Source organism: Pelecanus crispus, chromosome 7 (genome assembly GCF_030463565.1).
Source record: "Pelecanus crispus isolate bPelCri1 chromosome 7, bPelCri1.pri, whole genome shotgun sequence".
NCBI classification, from domain to species: domain Eukaryota; kingdom Metazoa; phylum Chordata; class Aves; order Pelecaniformes; family Pelecanidae; genus Pelecanus; species Pelecanus crispus.
The window spans coordinates 17,822,693-17,842,230 of NC_134649.1; the positions used below are offsets into that span (position 1 = coordinate 17,822,693).

Genomic DNA, 19,538 nt, shown 5'->3' on the forward strand with positions numbered 1-19,538 from the left:
TTCCAGGTGCGGCCTCACCAGCGCCGAGTACAGGGGCACAATCACCTCCCTGCTCCTGCTGGCCACACTATTCCTGACACAAGCCAGGATGCTGTTGGCCTTCTTGGCCACTTGGGCACACTGCTGGCTCATGTTCAGCCGGCTGTCAACCGGCACCCCCAGGTCCTTTTTTTGCCAGGCAGCTTTCCAGCCACTCTTCCCCAAGCCTATAGGGTTGCATGGGGTTGTTGTGACCCAAGTGCAGGACCTGGCACTTGGCCTTGTTGAACCTCATACAGTTGGCCTCGGCCCATTGATCCAGCCTGTCCAGGTCCCTCTGCAGGGCCATCCTACCCTCGAGCAGATCGACACTCCCACCCAATTTGGTGTCATCTGCAACAGTCCATATGTAACAGTCCATAATGTTAAAAATCTCTAAGACACTGTATGCTTGCAGGAAAAAAAAGAAGTTGAAAACGGCAGCGTTTACCAGGGCTGTGCTCTCTGAATGAACGCATCTACGTCACATTTAACATGTAAACCTTAAAAATCAAACTTACTTTTGTATAACACTAACAGTTTGAAACTAAAAATCTCACCAGACACTAATTATGAGTCTTTTTTGCTTTAGAAAGTTTTAGGTTTGACAGATAAAATGAACACTGAGGATGACTACTTAGTAAACAAACAGGAAGTCAGCAGTTTTTCTTCACTGATAAACCAAATACTATGTTACTGAAGAGTTATTACAAATCCATAACCTATAAAAATATCATAAAACTTATTTTACAAGAAAATGCCATCTCACTTGAGTGTAGGCTCACTTGTCCTGAGACTAGGATAGATGTAACTGTAACATTCCAGAAAGCTGCTCAACCTGTCTTTAGAGAGCTTTTCAATAAGAAAGGAAAAAAGAATACATTTACCACGGTATTATTATTTTTGTCGAAAGAAAATACAGATGAACTTGATCAAACAGCAAGCGATAATGCAACTTGAACAAACAACAAAAGATGACGTGATCAGTGACACTATTTGGAAAGTGATTTGAAGTACTGTTCATAAATAAAAAGTCAGCATGAGGTCTTATTCTAAGTTCAGGTAAGAATATATAAAACCACAGTTCTGCTTCATGTAATTTCCCCCCCCCCCCCCCGCCTCCAAAAGGAATGTTTTCTGCTTGGGAAACATCCTGTGGAAACCTCAGGTAGCCACACAGGCATATCAACTTCTTTGCTATCCTGCCTCACCCCCCTGCCTTTACCCCTCTCCCCCCCCCTTTTTTTTTTCTTCTTTTCATTTCTTATTGCCACTTTGGAGCCAGAACAACTACTTTATGCTGATTTTATTAAAAAAGACCAAAACAGAAATCATTAACAGCTTTTGTATCATTGTATTTATATTCAGTATTCTTTGTAGAGCGCAGAATGTTTGCTTGTTTGATTAATCAATGTAAAAATATTCTAGATATGAAATACCTTCTCTCTGGATACCTTCTACGCTAGCTAGCAATATCTTGCATGTGTATGTTCATATGTATTCTGATATCCTAGTATCAAAATACGCACCTGCGTAGAGACACGCGGGGTGAACCCTGTCACTGCCTGAACCGAGGAGCAGCCTCTGCTCTCAGAATGGAAGTGGTGCCGCTCACAGACAGTGAGTCTGCTCCGGGGACTCCCGCTTACCAAATCGTGCAGCAGGTTATACGTGCTTCTCTTCTGTAGGTCTCACGCATCCACACTTGAAGCAGCGGTTTCAAAAACATAGAGGTTGAAGCTGGTTTTATTGCTTTTTTACATGAAACAAACAGCAATTCTAAAAAGCATTTGAAAAATTAGACCATTTCCCCCAGAGAGCTCACAATTTGCTAAGGCATTCAAGATTCATAGCTTTGTCTAAATACTACCAGTGCTGAGTGCACCAATAGGCACCACCACATATGCTACACAATCCACAGCAGGCTTCAGTCATACATGCACGCCAATAAAAGCAGATGGAATATTTAATTCCTTTGAGACAAATATTTCATTCTCCCTGAGTTTGTTTCTGTCTTCACAGTCAATCAATTGCTCAAAACTTCCGTTTAAAAACAATACAAAAACCAAATACACACACACCATAGGTACAAACTGCTTGGCGTAATGTTGCCAGCAGAGGCATTTGAAACCCTAACAGCTGTGCCTTTATTTTGTTGTGACTCTCAAATGTTTGTAGTATGATGACGTATTTCAACCCAGTATTTTTAAAAAATGCGGTATCACAACTGGAGAGAAACGACATGACGACACATTTGGAATTTTAGTCACTGGTTGAGAGCCCTTCCCAACTATGAAAGAATATTTACTTCTGTCCCCACCAATAGCGGGTGCATTCCTGTCATCTTCATTTTGCACAGGCACAGTTTATGGGCTGGATTTATAAACCTGAAGTCTGAAAAAAGCCAGGGACTTCAGTAAGAAATGCTTATTAACTAAGCTAACACACCCAAGCTGTTTAGAACAACAGTTTGATTAATCAAACAGAGTTGGCTTCACTTTACACCACTGTTCCCTTAGCTTTGATTTTACTACACCTGAAGCAAAGATATAGTTGATTGATTCATAGGAAAGATCCCACATCTGTGATCGAGTCAGATTAAATGTTTTTGCAACCAGCTCATATTCTTGCGACAGATCTGTTGCAAAGACGCCTTTATCATCAGTCTGCAGTTAAATTGAAAGAAAAGAAAAAAAAGTTTAAATTAATTCCTCCACATCAAAAAGGGGGTTTTCTACACATTACAAACCAGTTTTATCTTGCCATTTCACATTTTCTTCCACAGTTCTTTCATCTGTTGGTAATTATTTCATACTTTATTTGCCCTATTTTCACTCAAAATTAACAAATTATTCAAACATACAAGAAAACTTCTTAAAGCGATGCACAAGTTATCAAGAAAATAGGGTTTCCTATTAAAATTGCTAGAAAGAATGGCTATCAAATGATGCACACATGCAAGCTATGTCAGTATGCGTATATCTCCTTATTCCTCTTTTCCCTTTCCTCACGCCTGGAAACTAGAGCATACTTTCTATTCCTACATTCAGGGAAGGAACTGTCTCACCCTCCACACTTAGTGTCAACTAGAACAATTTGTCGATACTGACTGAAGTACTAGGCTAGCATCAAAAACATACGATCGAAAGCCATCTAAAGGTTATTCATCTAAAAGGAGCAAGTTAGGATTATTTCAGGGTTAATGAGATTACGCACCTGCAACTCGGAGTCCTTGTGCAGGATGGTAACTACATCCTGTTAAACTTAAGACACTGTAGTATCTCCTTCTAGTACTCTTGTTTTTATAGGCCTTTATGAGTAAACTGCTTTCTTATGTGACTTCATTGGTTATCTAGACTTTTCACAATTGAAAATCTTGGAAATAATCTCTAATCATGAGTTATTTTTCACCTAATACAACAGAGTTCGAACTCAATAATAAATACTTTATACAATAAAGGATTGAGGCTTACTTGGATAATAAGCACAACACTAATATATATACGCACACTTGGACAATGCTACAAATTATAGGGGTTAAACCAACAGGATGATACTAAAGTCCTGCCAACGCCAGCAAAAGTACTCGGCACCTCAACATTTGAGGACCTTAATTAGCTGTCAGGAGAACTCAAGAACTCTCATCCAACACGATAAATACTCAGGTAAGCACAAGCTTCAATACAAGCATTGGACCAGTATGTTTAAGAGAAATCTGTCAGTATGCAAACAGTTAAGAAGTTCATTGCATGCATCATCTTATCTATATATACAGAAAAAAGGTCTTGCTTTACAATAAAACCAAGAAAAATACTAAAAATTCCCATTTGTATTACAAGCATTTCTCAAACAGAACATTATGATTTCCTACAAGCAGATGATTTGCTGCAAGGTCAGAAATTGTAAGTCAGATCTAATCCATAAAAGGAGATACACTTCTCCAGCTTCACACTAGGTTGGCTCTGCCTAAGTACATGGTTAAAATCAAAAAACTTACACAAAGCACTGCAGGGTGGCCCATGTTATACCAGTATCCAAAATGGTGTTTGTCACAGGAAGGCACCGTCTGAGTTTTGATATTTGATGTCATGCAGAGTTCTATGGGAAAAAAAGAAGAAACAAGGATATACATCAAAACAAAAGACAAGTTATGTTTTTGAAACATTAATTGACTTAACTTCTGTTCCTGAATGAAAATTAAAATCAGCTATTGTTGTTTCCTTGATTTTCTATGCTTCAAATATTTGGTAGTATGTTCTGAGGAAAGTTTGGTAATCAATTTCTTCTTAACTACTAGCTGGGTATAAAATTTAGGGAGCTTGCAAACCAGATAGAGAAACACCACACAGCCTTGCACAGTAAGTAAAGTTATGATTTAGTTTTGTTTGCATCTGAGACATCAAGTATGTCACAATATGTCAAAAACACAAAAGCGTTACCAGTGTACCTTTATAGGCTATTCTCTCACATACACTGCCACGTTTTTCTAAGTCACCTCTGGTCAAAGACAAATCAGAATTACTATATCAGCAGTACGTATGATATTCTGAAATCTAGAGATCACCAAGTAATTTTCTTAACTTTTTTTCTTACCAATAGGTATATGATTCTGTCGAACAAGTGGCACTAACTCTTCTGAACCTGTTGTTGCAGAGTTGAGAAACGTTCCATGTCCAATTCTGTCAGGAGGCAGGCCCAGAAGAATTCTGGTCTCCTCTTCTTGATTTGGAATCTAAAGAGGATGCATTTAAATTCTGTCAAGGCAGTATGAAACAGCTCATTAAATAATTACAACGGACTTCCAAGTTCTATTTCCACAGCTATCTTATCCAAAAGAAAGCATCAGTGAGACTAAATATCTGCATTACTACTCTGTAAAGAAAGAAGTAGTGCATGGAAGTGACTCTCAACTTGGAATTACAAAACGAAGAAGCCATAATCCTAAACTGGTATGTAAAAACAGATGATCACTATTTGCAGTTCTGAAGTACTTTTGGTTGGAGGCCTCAAATCAGCTTTGTATGCTTCAGTTTCAAAATTACCCTGTCAAGAAGACCTTTAACGCTTGTTTTACACAGGGATTAAAAAAATAGTGCATAAAGAACTTAAACTGCAAGAGGCCAATACCAACCAAACAAACAAAAAAATGAAACAAAACCAAAAGACCACTGAGAGATTAAGAAATAAATCTTCAAAGAAGCAGGCAGGAATATCCTGCAAAAGCCTCCTTAATGAAATAGAAACAAGTATATAGGCCTGTGACATAATATATCATGCTTAATTTCCTGAAGAAATAAAAATATTTTCAGTATTTATCAGACTTGTCAGAGTAAACTTCAGCCACCACTTCAACAGATTGTATGGAGAAGCCCAACTCTTTCTATTGATACAAGCAGAGCTAACAGAACTACTCATGAAAATGTGCAAATTTTACTGTACGTGACTTCTGATAAAATACCAGGAAAAAAACAGTGGATCTCTTGGAATATTACTAATTTTCAAGCTTACACCTAACCCCCAATAGATATAGTACAGTAAGAAGTAATTTGACAGTTCTGATTCAGAACAGATTGTTGAAGATCTCTCCTGGTTTTCTTCTCTCTTGTCAAAACACCCCAAACCATTACTACTTTGGCCTGAGAAGTTCAAAACGCACACAAGTTAATTCTAGTTTCATCAAGGTTTTTATAAAATGGCAATTACAGAGGACCAAAATAAAGAAAACTTTTACCTCTGAAAGATGCAACGCCAGCTTTAGACCTGCTTTTTTTGCTTCTGAGAGTGGTTCCAAAAAATCTTGACCATGTCCTGCCTTGAAGACAGAAACACATCACCATTCTACAGCTTGTTTTACAAAACTCCTCCTGTTACAATAACTAAGAAGTGTAGCAATATCAAAATACTTAATTCAAGTACAGTTACATTGAAATAATTTTCTTTTCCCATTACTTCAGTTTTGAAGGCAGCAAGTCACATAATGTTCTGCTATATGGGCACAATTTAGACAAACTGGTCAAATGGCAGTAGTTCAGATGATGCCCAACACTGACGAGCCAATTGTCTTGATTTTGATATCCTTTCTACAACTGTTACCTAGAGCTATTTCATTTCAGCTTGACAGCTGAAACATTTTTGCTTTCTCAATACGCAATAGGCATTTGGTGCACCTAAACAAAATCCAAACTAGAGTCAATCTGCAATATTATTTAACTTGCCTCAACCCAGTCAGTCTGACTGGGACAATTTAGTAACAGACACTTCCCAGCTAAATGCTACTTTTCAGTGGCTCTTTCTTCAGCGTCAAGATATTAATCTATTGATTCTTTGTTAGTGTATCTGTCCCTTACAGCAACAGGGATTAACCTGGTATCAAGATTACGAGCAATCCATTCAAACTAGCAACAAACATCAGACAAAAACTTCTAAGAACAAAGTATGATTAGAACCACTTGCTGTTACACAATGTTATATATTTACCTTCAAGAACAGACCAAAACACAACAAAAACTTACGGTGGGATCACCACTGAAGTCAAGTCCTACTACAACCCCATCGGTGGAAAGAAGGAACTCTTCGGCAAGTTTAACAGTCTGCTTAGCAACGGCTGGGCCCCCTCTTCTATTTATTGCTATTAACAATCTAGGACAGAAATGCACATATTGTTAAATACAAGCTGTAATATCAGGAGACCAACAAATCTGATACCAACAAAAATGGCACTTCACATCTTCCATGGTTGAGTATAAAGAGTATTTGTATAGGAAATTGTTCAAGGAATGGAGGTACCAGAGTGCAGAGGGACACAAATTACATAAATACGTTAGCCTGGGAAATGTAATAGCCATGGTGAGAGGGAAGGCAGGCAACAATACACTGCTCATTTGCTGCCTCTGCTATCAGGCGAGCAACCTCTCAGAGATGCACATGTGAAGAATGAGGATTCTTCAGCTTCCACAAATCTAACATGGATTGCTACTGAGAGTATAAAAGACAGGCAAGCAGACTGCCGCCAAGCAACCACTGACACCTTCTGAAAGTTTGCTGCAGGTTAGAACCACCTCTCCTTTACAGCAGGTTGCTTGTACAGCTAATCAAGCAAAATCTTTGCAGTGAATCTAGGCTGTGAAAAAGGAGCCTTTAATGCAATTTCCATCAGAAACACTGCTTTTCCTGAAAATGTTGCAGAGAATGGACAGTCTTAGAGCTGAAAAGCTTTACCTGGTGTCATTCTCCATCAGTAAAAAGGAAGATAAAAATTCAGGTTTCAATCTGAATTACCTGCTTCCATTCCGTGTAGTCTAGTTTAAGCATAATTTTGTTTCCTATACTGACAGTTTGTAAACCTCTCTGCAAACCATGACCGAGCATCAGACTACACCAACTACACAAAAGAGGTACTCCATGTGCTTTATTTACCTTACATCGATATCCAAGCCTTCTTCTTTACACTGCTTTATACCCTCAAGTACAGTTTCAACATACATCCTTTTGGTCATACCTACGAACACATGTACACATTTGGAATAAACATATTTGAATTAATTTTATTATGTTGCTGACCCAAGGTCTCGAGCCTCCTAAGTTTCATTTTGCACCTTCCATTTTAGTCCACAGTCTTCTCATCTATATAGTTCTAATTCTATTTATAAATATAGCTTTACTTTGAAGCATACATTTGAATTAAGCCTCCTCCTAAGGATCTGGAAGAAAGAAAATAACTTAGTGTGAACCAGAGAGGAGCAACAGGACTTCTTTTATGTGTTTCTATTAAATCACATCTGAAAGAAAATAAATGAAGTAACAAAAAGAAAATATATCAGCTATTAAAAATATTAGCAGACTCAGATATCACACTAAAGCAAATAACCCAAATTCTTAGGTAGCAGAGTTATAGCCAACACATTTTTGTCCTCAAAAATCTAATATTAAAGTGACATGTTTTTGCATGGTTAAAGCTTTGCTTTTATATTTAAAGTGTATTTTTATTGAACTGACTAAGTTTGACTTGACTTGTTATTAACACAGTCTTAACTAAGTTTTATAGCACATCAGACTTGCGAATTAAAAATCAGAAGCGACTGTACCTGTGGACTTTTCTTCTCTAGGAGTGCTCCTCAGTTCCAGATACTTGACACCATCATCAGCAAATTCTTTAATAACATCTTTAGTTATCTGATTAAGAAGCAGTGTATTCAACATTACGAAAGTAATGCTTATAATTGGTTATATTTGCCTTTACAACTAAAAGACCCAGATACCTTTTGGCATGAAACACTTTCAAAATTCTCAGGCCCTATGTCTTTTTAGCGCTCTCCATCTCTGGAGATACTGTCCCACAGGGGTACCTTCAGTTCCCTCAGTGATGCTAAAGAGTTACGACAAATAAGAATTTCCTTGCCTGAACAAGACTACCCCTCAACTGGCACAGTCCTCACCCCTTTCACAGCTACTGTACCTTTCTGTAAGTTTAACAGGCAGCCTAAAAGCCACTTTATAGGAGAAAAGAAGAGGACACCACACCACTTTCTGCTCCCTATTTTGATCACGCAAAACAGCTCTCCTTGACAGTTTTGTAATCTGAGGTGAACAAAGGGCAATTCTAGTTCTGTAGTTTTGGTACGTAATGAACCAAAGAAGAAACAGGAGACTGTGGTAAATCAAAGCTTTGGTAACAATGAACAGACATCACATTTCTAAGACATTATCAGTCCAAGCATCTGAGCGGTCATAATGACCACCATATTGGAAGCTCACTGCGTTTACAAAACTTAAAAGTTATATAAAATCCTGTGTTTCTAAATTAATGTGTAATGAATCATTCTGACCTCTGACTGAAAGGACCATTGTTGATATTGTTACTTGGAACCTAATGCTGTTAATCCAACTACTTTTGACTGTGTCTATTGCTTGCTTGTTTTAAGCTAACTTTTAATCAACTTACCAGTAAAATATCTTCAGTCCTAGTAGTAATCTGATAGATGATCTGAAACATCTGAAAACATCTAAAATAAAAAGTTAAAAAATTAATTGGACAAACATTGGACAGTAAAATGAGCATTCAAAAAAAAAATTCTACACTTTGAAAACATGTGCTCACTATGCTTGATTAACCAGCTTGTAGCTTAGAATACAAAGACCACCTGAATGGCGATTTCTGATTTTAGATGCTAACAATGCATTTGCAACAAAATTATTACTACCACAAAGCTTTTGAAGCACAAAGGAAAACATGAAGTTTCCAAAAAAGGAAACTATACTACATGCTACAAGTGAAAATCTTCCATCCTTTAGAAAGGGAATTAATCGACATGGTATTTCCATTTAGTCTGCAAACATCCAAGAAGTTATTCTATAGATACAAGCAGCAAAAAATCCAACAGATTGCACTCTAAATAGAACTTGAAAATGTATTGTCTGCAGTCGGTATATAAGGCGATACATTTCTCTGTTTTGAACTTAACTAAAAGACACTTGGTAAATGTTCATCTCACACACACACGTATACTCACTCATCTAAGGTTCTTTTCTTTCCCTTGTCAATCACAGTCATTCCATTCTGGATCTGAAGGTACGGCTTCTGGGCCATAAGTTTCTTCATAGTGGCAGAACTGATACAGCCATTCAAATGAGCATGAAGTTCCTAGAGGAAAAAAAAAAAAAAATTCCTATGGATTTGTGTCCGGTGAAAAGGATGGCTTCTATATCTTGTTTGTATTACCATTCTTGTATCCTACATTGTTGTTTCACGCTGAGTTTGAAACTAAAATAACAGTTATCTGTGTTGGGCTAATAATTGCTTCCTTGTGCTTTTGCATGCAACTGAGACTGTCCTGTTTGTTCCTTCTCACTCGGTGGGCTGTTGTTGGCAGTGATCTCAGTGGCTTAGTTCTAGATCTAGACCTAGATCTAGTGATCTCAGCTACCTGTTGGAGTGGTGCAATGCAAGGTAAGGAGGAAGCGAACAGCTGCCGCACTGTTAAGAAAAGTATAGTAAGGATTCAAGAACTCTTTCCCCCTCTGCTGCAAGTTAAATGTACGTATACGTTGTCTGAAAATAGCAACGTGTATATCCGTGCACCTTTCTTTTCTTCATACTTTGAAGTTTTAACTCACACCAGAAATCCAGCAAGATGCTACCTCTACCCGTTAACAGCAACTGGAGTAATTGCCTTCCTTTGTCTGAGCGTGCTTTCTGCCCGACTTTCTCCTGACAGCCTGCCTTTGGGGTCCAAACCTACAATCCTCAGCTCCATTCCTCACTTCACCTTCACTCCTTTTTACAATCTCTTGGCTCCTGGCACATGGAACAGGTCGCCGGTGCGCTCCCAACTCCTTCAAAATGCATCTGCAAAGCATCTGCTTTGTTACCCACCCCCTTGGCCCCCTGGAACACAGCCCTTCTTGCTGGGAAAACTGGAAAAATAGTCCTTCAAGCCTTTGATTGGAAAACATGTTGAAATTGTAACTCCTTCAGAATGTAATGATTTTAATTTTGTGAAGTATTATATTTCAGATTCCTATTTTAAAGCGTTAAGGTCGCAAGCAGAGGAAAAGAGGTCTGATTATCTTAAGCCGTGAAGGTGCGCAACTCCCAGCTAAACACCAGAAGCTATGGCCGCTCACCAGTTCTGGAAATCAAGCCAGGTACATACTACTACTACTGCTACTACCACTACATTAAATTTTTCAGTCTTACAAGTGAAATACCTCACAGAATTCTGTTAGGCATTAAACATAGACCCTGAAAAACATCTTATGTTGAAAAGGAGCACGAGAACACAAGGATGGTGTGATTTGATGTGGTTTTGACTGTGCACCTGTGCGTTTACTGCACCAGCTCTCGGCTGGAGTACGTGCCATTTGCTGCGGTGCAAGCCTAGAACGGTAATGCTGATAAAACCGCAGCGCCAAACAAGAGCACAGATACGCTCGAAGTAAGGCACACCCTCCGGGACATGGGAAAGAAAGCGTTATCCGGGACAGGCTTCTTGGGCTGGCCTCGGGGCAAAACAGGGTGTTGTGGTTTAGCCCCAGCCAGCAGCTGAGCACCCCGCAGCCGCTCCCTCACTCCCCCTGCCCCGGTGGGATGGGGGAGAGAATCGGAGGAGTAAGAGTGAGAAACACTCCTGGGCTGAGATAAGAACAGTTTAATAATTGAAATAAAGTAAAATAGTAATGCTAATAGTAACAATATAATAATGATGATAATAATAATAACGATACACGAAGCAAGTGAGGCACAATGCCATTGCTCACCACCCGCCGACCGATACCCAGACAGTTCCCGAGCAGCGATCGCTGCTCCCCAGCCAACCCCCCCCCAGTTTCTATACTGAGCATGACGTCATATGGTATGGGATAGCCCTTTGGGCAGTTTGGATCATAGATTCTGGCTGTGCCCCCTCCCAGTTTCTTGTGCACCTGGCAGAGCATGGGAAGCTGCAAAGTCCTTGACTGGCATAAGCAGTACTCAGCAACAACTAAACCATCAGTGTGTTATCAACATTCTTCTCACACTAACTCCAAAACACAGCACTGTGCCTGCTGCTAGGAAGAAAATTAACTCTATCCCAGCCGAAACCAGGACACAGGGCAAAAAAAAAAGCAAGGCAGGCCATGCTCGACTGATTGACTTGGCCGAAGACAGACGCTAAGGACCGCAAACGCGCTGGGCAGGCAAGCGCCTACCGCATTTCTCTGTGGGATAGAAGACCTCGAAAAAGGTGCGCGTTTGCTAAAACCTCTGAGAAAACAGCAGCCGTCCGTCTGTCCGCCCGTCAGCCCGCCGTGCCGCAGTGCCGGTGCGCTGCCAGGCCAGCCCAGCCCCTCCGCCCCGCTCCCGCCCAGCCCCCGCCGGCCCCGCACCCGAGGGACGGGCAGGGCCGCGGCCGCTCCGCCGCGCCGCCCCCGCCGCTCACCACTTTGGGCAGCTGCCGGTAGAAGCGCAGCTCCCGCTCCCGCTCCCGCTCCCGCTCCGCCGCCATGAGGGCGCCTGTGCCGGCGGCGGGCGGGCCGCGGCGGGGGTCACGGCGGCGGCCCCGCCCCCGGCCCGCCCCGGCGCCGCTGTTGGGTGCCGCCCCCCCCCCCCCCCGCCGTGAACCGAGGTCACAAAAAGCACTATTCGTGTTTAATTCCACAGAAGCTTCAAGTTCAAGTTTATTCAAGTGACACGGTTTCCAGATTGACTGCACCTCAGCGCTACGCAAGCGACAGTTCAAGCCCAGCGTAAGGGGGAGGGCGCGGCGAGAGGTCGCCGGGCCGAGAGGTAGGCAGCCACCTTGGGCATCGCAGTGAACCGACGTTTTTCTCCCGTAATGGCACCACGTTATCTTCTTACGAAGTCATAAAAGTGGATAAACGCATCGATCATATCGCCCTTTTTCAAAATCAACTTGGCAAGCTCGCTAGCACAAGAATACGAGTTGTACCTTTCACCGATACGCAGGGCAAACCCAACCAAAACAGACATTCTGGAACAATCCTGAAATCTATTTCAATTATTTCATATTTAGCTTTTAGTGTTACTGCAATCTAATTCTAAAAAACCCACAATTTTAAGTCAACAAGTCACTAAGCAAACGTTAGCTCTTGCTAACATTTGGGATACATCCCGAAACGGAGATGAATGTAATTAACATCGTAAAATGCGGTGATCTACATACTGTTAGAGTAATTCAGGCAAATAAATTATCCTCCCACGACTACGACAAAAGAATATATTACTGACATATTTAGGGAAGTTAGCTCTAAAGTTAAATTCAAGCATACAAGTATGAAGTAAACTCAATATTCCAGTCAGTTTGCATCTCTTTCAGTGCTTGACAGATCATCCAAGTTCACGCACAGTGCAGAATTTGGTTAGCTGGCCAACTTTTTTCATAGAAAAACAGCATGTCCATAGAAGAAAGAAAATTAATTTCAACTTACTCAGTGATCCACTCTTTTATTTTACCTTAGTTGAAGGCAAACTAAGTACAGATACTGTACATTAAAATGTATGCACATAAAAAGAACAGTTGTTCTTCAGCCTACCTTAAAGGCTCAAATCTCTACATTCTTTTATTCAGAGCCCCTTCCAAGCAATTACTCCTCTCTGAAACACGCTGCACCCACATTTAAATATAAAGAGAACCATCTGCTGGTCCCACATAGCCCACACCTATTAGTAGCACATCAATTAGTGTCCATATTCCAAGTCCACCAAAGCTGAAGAGTTTTCCCAGACCTTCCCGCCACTGGCCCAAGTAGAAACGATCGGCACCAAATCCACCAAGCGTGATGCTGTAAGAACAGAAACACAGTTCATTATTATTATTTGAAATTAACTCGGTTTGGGTTATCCACACACACTTCTTTCTGACATACCTACAAGTTGATGAGAGTTTTGCTCTACATTGTTCAAGAAACTATACCTTTTCTGTACAAAAAGAGCCGACTGCGTTATTAAATGAGAAAGCTTTTGATGGAATAGCACTATTTCTTAGCTGATTAATACTATCCAGAGACTTGACAGTTTTTTCTTTCATGACAAGCAATAAACCCCAAAACTCTCAAATGTATAGATGTATTTTGACTTTCCTAAGCTAGCAGAAGCTAAAAAAACCCAACAAACAAGCTATAGTAACAGACCCAAAAGCTATATTCAGCCCCATGCAGTAGTCAGGCAACAGTAAGTTTCTCCAGGTGGTGGCAGAGACAACAACTCTTGCTACAAAGGAAAGTGTGTTAGATCACTTTCTTAATCAGAGTCTTATTTTATCTTTGGCTCCAGGAATAGAGAGTCTTACTACCTAATTTCTCATATTAACCACTTTTGAAATATTAAAATTGAATGAAAAAGGTCTTACCACCAAAAGAACTTCAGCTACTTTCAAATCACTACTGTGGTGCTCTAATGGCTTAATATTCCAAAAATAACCTAAATAGTTTCTTTCAATACTGCTGCACTGCTCTCTTCCCTAATAATTTAAAATGCAAGAAACTTCGTCTTAAGGCATTTCTAGCTGTTACAGCTGGGAAGGAAGCCGTAACAAATGTATACCAACTAGAGCCAGCTCAGTGACATCCATCAAATTCAGAAACAGCTGCATTAATTTCAGATGCCAAGAAGTAATTTGGATGATTTTCAGCCCTGTTTAAAACGTACAAAAAAACTGGGAGGAAAAAAACCCATAAATCTGCAGATCTTTTTGAGCCTTTGTACCTCATTTGACACCATACAGAATAAAAGCAAGCATGTCGTTTCTACTCAGAAAATGGTTCACTTTGTGCAACCTGAGAATCGTTGGCATTTACTCTGAAGAAAGTACATTGGATGCAGAAATAGGGTAAATGTTTTCTCTCAAGCTCTATTTACTGAAGACAGCTAGTATCATTGCACATGAAATCTTCGGGCATCCTATGCCTCCAAATTCTAAGCTAGACTATATGAAATATTGGTTACTCAAGTACACAATTAAAAAATACCAAGCAGAAAACCACACAAACTGAAGATTTTATAGACAATTAATCTATTTCTAATATTATCTACTTTAGCTTGAAGTTATCTAATAGTTCTCATGTACCTTAGCGCCAAGGCAGTAGACCACTTGTAACCTCCAGTCCAGTTGCAATAGAGCATCTTAGGAAAGACACGATTACCTAAATATTAAAAAACATTCAAACCTTAATGTGACAAACAAAGACCACATAACAAGTATGACAATGACAGGCAAGAAGATACTGTACTTCTCTAACAAGAGTCTAAAAGGGTTGACGCTAATTGAAACAAACACTGTCAACACGAAAGCTCGTATATACTCCACGGTCCTCTGTTCCACCAATCTTTGTCCCACATCAGAGAACATGCAAGGTCACTGAGCAAACGGGGGAAAAATTAAACTACTTGGGTGAAACCAGCATGATTTTTTTTTTTAATTATCCCGCTGAGATGTTTGATACTGATTCTACTAGTGGTGTCCAAATTAGTTTAATTCATAGAAGTTGACAAAAATAAAACAGAACTATTTTCTCTCATGTGAAGGTATGCAACAGTATTAAAAACCAATGTTTACAGTTAGATGTCACTATTACGCTTAAAAACTAAAACGTAACTACAAAAATATTCAATAGATTAATCAAGGTGCAGGCTGTTACTGCAACTGACATAAACAATCATTGTTAAGAAATTCTTTAGAAAAAAGCTTCTTTACCGAATCTGGTTTAGCCCACCTTACCTAGACAATGAATATGATCCCGTACTGTACAAGTGGCATTGTATCGTTGTCGCGGACAAGAAACCGTCATGCAGTTTGTAGAATTGGTACATACATAATCAGTTGTTGCAAGCTGCCAGCAAAACTGGCATGTCATGTTAATTGTAAAGTTCTCCTGCTCAAGGTTATTCCGATCCTATAAAAGGACAGCATTGTCACTTCACTAGCAATAAAAAAAATTCACAGTGTGCAGTATCAAATTACATTTCGCGGACAGACATTTTGGGCAAAATAACAATTACCCTCTTTGCTACCCCTATGTAGTCAAGTAAAATAGAAAAATCAACATTAGAACACTGACAAAGAGTTATTCAAGTGCAGTTTAACATTACTGCTTCCTCCAATCTACGGCTTCTGCCAAAAGGAGGACTCGTTCAGTCTCACCTGCAAGATCAGTTTGTAGCTCTCACAAGATACTTTAACCTCCCCACTCTCAAAATGGGTCAATTTTGATTGGTCAACAAATTGATTTAACTCAATTGCACAGCTACGTTACAAAAAGATCCAATGCAAGAAAGGCAACACAGAGAAGGTTAGGTCTGCCTCTTCAGCAATGGCCTACAGTTGCATGATTAAATGTATCACAGATCTGCAAACACCTGCCTGTGTAAGAACCAGGAAATCAATTTTTTTATATTTTATGACAAGACGCCACAGTTTAATTAAATTACTTAAATTTCGGTTTAAAAGTTAACAGGTTACTTACAACACAATGAACATGTGGCTTGACTTTGCAATCAAAAGTGGCCGGCTTCCCATATATACAGGAATAGTTTGTCTTACATGTCATACAGTCTGGTGGCAATCTACTGCAAAGCCCGTTGCTAGGACATTTAGTCACATAAGACGGAATTTCTGTACTTTCTGAAAGGTGAAATACGTGAGTAAAATTAAGAAAGCGAATTAAAAAAAGCTATATAGTCTAAAGTGTATATATACACACACGTTTTCTTTTATACGTACATACACGCACACACGCGCTGACACTGTATAAAGGGCCTTCCTTCTTATACAGTGAACAGCATTACAAGCTTGTGTTGTGGGAACCACTGCGTTAGTCAAGTGAGCTACTCAACACAGCAGGGTACCCTGCAAGGATCTCTCAGAAGTTCTGTACAGGACAGCACACCACCACAATTTAGTACAGCACAGAACGGAGCTTAGCACGCATTAGTGCCGCCTCGGCCAGTAATTCTCAGCGGAAGTAATCGGTTTAGGTGTAGAAGCAGGTTGACACATGTAACCTACTTTTAGTTCAGGTCTAATTTACAGCTAGCTCCACTGTTTGCTGTTTGTATGTGTTCAGAATCACCTCTTAAATTACTAGGAAGAACAGCGTTTCAGCCCATCCTGACACATCCCTTAGCTAAAAACCCTCTATTTATGTTGGGTAGGGAACAGAACAAGTTCTTGCAGGATGCTGGAGTCTTTCAAGAACTTCCACCGTCCTTGACAGGGCGTAAAACATATGAACCACAACAGCAGTTTAACTGGTCATCTTCTAGTTGCAAGATCTTACATGGACCAATTTTCTAATTATATAATCCAAACTAGTTGGTAAGATAATTGAAGAGTAATTAATAATGTGTTATGCTATAATGTCTTGCACCGCTGTGAAAGCACGTACAGGTTTCTAAGACATAATTCAAGAACTTTACTATTAAACTCAAGATGCTGAGGAAAAAGGCCCACAGAAGAAAAACAAAAGAAACAACGTAATACTGTACCTGCTGCTTTAAAATAGGGAGTATTTGTACTTGTTGAAGTCAGACTTTTTGCAAATGTAGACTGTGGCTGTGAATGCTTTGTGGTCATCAAAGATCCTGCTACAAGAAAAAAAGATGTGAAGAAAGTGATACTTCTAGAATAAAATTAGTCGCCAAGACACAGTTTGATTTCAGCACGCTGATGTGAAATTACAAGTGGAAAGTGTAAGGAGAATTTGAAAAATCTGTTTTCCTATTCCATAAATAGTTGGGCGTTTACATTAAACATTAAAATGAGATTCGAATGGAATCATTCCTTTTAGACAAGAAAACACGTTCAATTCAGTCTTATTTTTTGATTCTTAAGAATTAAAAGCACTGCTCAGAAAGCACATTTTACACCGTCTTTGCTACTGACCAAAACCATTTAGTCAAGCAATGCAGCCAGAAAGCTGGAATAGAAGCACTGGCTGGCAACCATGGCTGTACCTGTGCCTGCACTGCACCTGTCTCGGCGCGAATCCCACGATTCCGAGGACGCGGGGCTGCGCAGAGCTCGGAGGCGCGCAGACGCCTGCCCCAGCGCCTGAGGCAGCGCACAGGCAGCACGCGTGGGCCGTGCCCGGGTGGAAGCACAGGCACAGGCCTGTCACACCACCGCGAAGCCCCAGCACCTCGCCGGCGGCGTTTCGCATCACGCACCGCTCCCAAGGGGCACGCACAAGAGACCAGAGCTCATAAGACATAAGCCCAGAGCAGCAGACCCGTCGGCGAGCGGGGCCTAGCCCGTTTGCCCTAACCCCGAGCATCGCGGCACGAAGCACCAGCCCCAATGCAGAGCAGCCGTGCCCGAGGCCGCCGCTCCCCCCGCCCCCAGCCAGGGAAGTGGCAACGCATCTCCAACAAACCGAGGTCACGGGCACCTCCCCAGCTCGGCCCTGAGGAGCCGGACGCGCCAGGGCGGCATTCAGCCCCCGCCCAGGGATGGGCTGAAGACACTCGGGAGAACAGCCCCCACCTGCGGGCGAGGCGCCGCCGGGCCTCCCCCGCCGAAGCGCTCGGGCCGCCTGAGCCCTCCGCGGGGCCGCGGGCCGGCGGCAGCTCCCTCCCCTGCCCCCCCCCCCGCTTCTCCCGCCCCATCCCGGCCTCAGGGAGCCCGGGCAAAGCGGCGGCGGCCGCGCTCACCGCGGCCGGAGAGGACGTAGAGCTGGGACAGGAAGAGCGCGACGCTGCAGAGCCTCCGCAGGGCTCGCAGCCCCGCCAGCGCCGCCATCTTGCCTGCCGCCGCCAGCCGGCTCCGCCGCTGCCGGCGAGGGGCGGGGCGGCCACGGGAGGCAAGGCCGGCAGCCCGCCCCTTACCGCCTCTCGCGTTTCCCCTCCCCGAGAATTCTGCGCCAGGGAAGCAAAAGGCACCCCTTCTGGTTTTACTAACCCTGGTGAAGCTTTTGAAAAAATGTCGCTCATCACCGCCTTGTTGACCTCCTCAGACTACCGCTCAGGCGTACTGCTCCCCTCCCTCTCTCCGCGGCCTGTCTGTCCTCTCCGCATATTTCTCCCCATCGCCAATTTATGTTTTCTTAACTTCGATCCTTCAGTGACCTCTCTCATTGCTGCAGGTCGTCTGAAAACTTACATGGCGACACCTCATGCACGCTAAAAAGTCTTATATTTGCAAAACCTAGAGATTCACTGTAAAAAAAAGAAACCCTAACCTTTTAATTCTGCAATCTGAATACATCATCATGTAGGCCGTAGTTCCATCAAAATACGGTATTTTATATATAAAATATATAAATAATATACATAAAAGCCACCCTCTGCACCCCATGTTAGTTCTGTAAAGTGGAACAGAAAGCTTCCCCAGCACTTGTTCCTTCAATTTTTTTTTCCTTTTCTTTTAAAAGCAGGGGATAATCAGCTGGTAAAAACAAATACACAAAACCAAACTAATACAAAACCAAAACTAGGCCTACTGAGTACAAGTCTGTACAAGCGCCAGGTGGAAGGAGAACACTGTCTTTGTATAGCATTTATGCACTAAATTGTATTTTCTGTTTCATTTCAGTGGTATTTAAATCACAACAACTCCAGTTAGCTTAGATAACTGAGTAACATTGAACACTATCTAAGCCTTGTAACTAAAACCCAGCTGTACTGGGTCTGCTCTGATGGAGTTCACCTTCCCTGCAGCAGCCCCCAGTGCTGTGCTGTGTGCTGGTAGCTAGAAGGGTGTTGGTAACACCCCTTCGGTGTTTTGGCTGCTGCTGGGCAGTGCTGGCACAGCAGGAAGGCTGCCTCTCCAACATGTCCCCCCTCACCAGTGGGCTGGGGCTGGGCAAGATCTTGGGAGGGGACACAGCCAGGACAGCTGACCCAAAGTCACCAAAGGGATATTCCACACCTTATGACATTGGCTCAGCAATAAAAGCTAAGAGAAAGGAGGAGGCATAGGGACATTCATTATTTATGTCTTCCAGAGCAACCGCTCCACGTACGGAAGCCCTGCTTCCTGGGCAGTGGCTGGACAGTGCATGCTGATGGGAAGCAGAGAATACAACCT

At 41.7% G+C, this 19,538-nt stretch overlaps 2 protein-coding genes across 3 annotated transcripts; both read right to left on the bottom strand.

Annotated features, from left to right (window-relative positions):
* Nucleotides 1–1,622: 1,622 nt before the first annotated feature.
* MAPDA (N6-Methyl-AMP deaminase) lies at nucleotides 1,623–12,002 on the bottom strand. The gene is made up of 10 exons (XM_075713594.1): nucleotides 11,937–12,002; nucleotides 9,528–9,658; nucleotides 8,960–9,020; nucleotides 8,103–8,190; nucleotides 7,435–7,516; nucleotides 6,531–6,657; nucleotides 5,750–5,830; nucleotides 4,612–4,750; nucleotides 4,016–4,116; nucleotides 1,623–2,684 (listed from the first exon to the last, which is right to left on the bottom strand). The coding sequence occupies exons 1-10, from the start codon at nucleotides 12,000–12,002 to the stop codon at nucleotides 2,493–2,495; spliced, it is 1,068 nt and encodes a 355-aa protein (XP_075569709.1). The 3' UTR covers nucleotides 1,623–2,492.
* A 345-nt stretch (nucleotides 12,003–12,347) lies between these two features.
* TM2D3 (TM2 domain containing 3) lies at nucleotides 12,348–18,251 on the bottom strand. Of its 2 annotated transcripts, none has more exons than XM_075713597.1 (6): nucleotides 18,164–18,251; nucleotides 17,000–17,095; nucleotides 15,979–16,136; nucleotides 15,234–15,408; nucleotides 14,583–14,658; nucleotides 12,348–13,299 (listed from the first exon to the last, which is right to left on the bottom strand). In XM_075713597.1, exons 1-6 carry the CDS (start codon nucleotides 18,249–18,251, stop codon nucleotides 13,134–13,136), a joined length of 759 nt encoding a protein of 252 aa, XP_075569712.1. In that variant the 3' UTR covers nucleotides 12,348–13,133. The 2 variants fall into 2 exon arrangements, with proteins under 2 accessions (XP_075569712.1, XP_075569711.1); XM_075713596.1 differs by having other exon boundaries at nucleotides 17,000–17,098.
* Nucleotides 18,252–19,538: the final 1,287 nt, after the last annotated feature.

What these genes read in the sequence shown, in the direction of transcription:
- MAPDA (XM_075713594.1), bottom strand. Translation starts at nt 12,002, where the DNA reads ATGGCGGCGGAGCGGGAGCGGGAGCGGGAGCGGGAGCTGCGCTTCTAC. An exon ending in ACTTCAGTGGTGATCCCACC is followed by an intron (nt 5,831 to 6,530) that starts GTAAGTTTTTGT and finishes TCTGTCTTCAAG; the next exon opens with GCAGGACATGGTCAAGATTT. An exon ending in GCCACCCTGCAGTGCTTTGT is followed by an intron (nt 2,685 to 4,015) that starts GTAAGTTTTTTG and finishes ATTTAACTGCAG; the next exon opens with ACTGATGATAAAGGCGTCTT.
- TM2D3 (XM_075713596.1), bottom strand. Translation starts at nt 18,251, where the DNA reads ATGGCGGCGCTGGCGGGGCTGCGAGCCCTGCGGAGGCTCTGCAGCGTC. An exon ending in TCCCTATTTTAAAGCAGCAG is followed by an intron (nt 16,137 to 16,999) that starts GTACAGTATTAC and finishes TTCACCTTTCAG; the next exon opens with AAAGTACAGAAATTCCGTCT. An exon ending in AGCCACATGTTCATTGTGTT is followed by an intron (nt 15,409 to 15,978) that starts GTAAGTAACCTG and finishes GTCCTTTTATAG; the next exon opens with GATCGGAATAACCTTGAGCA.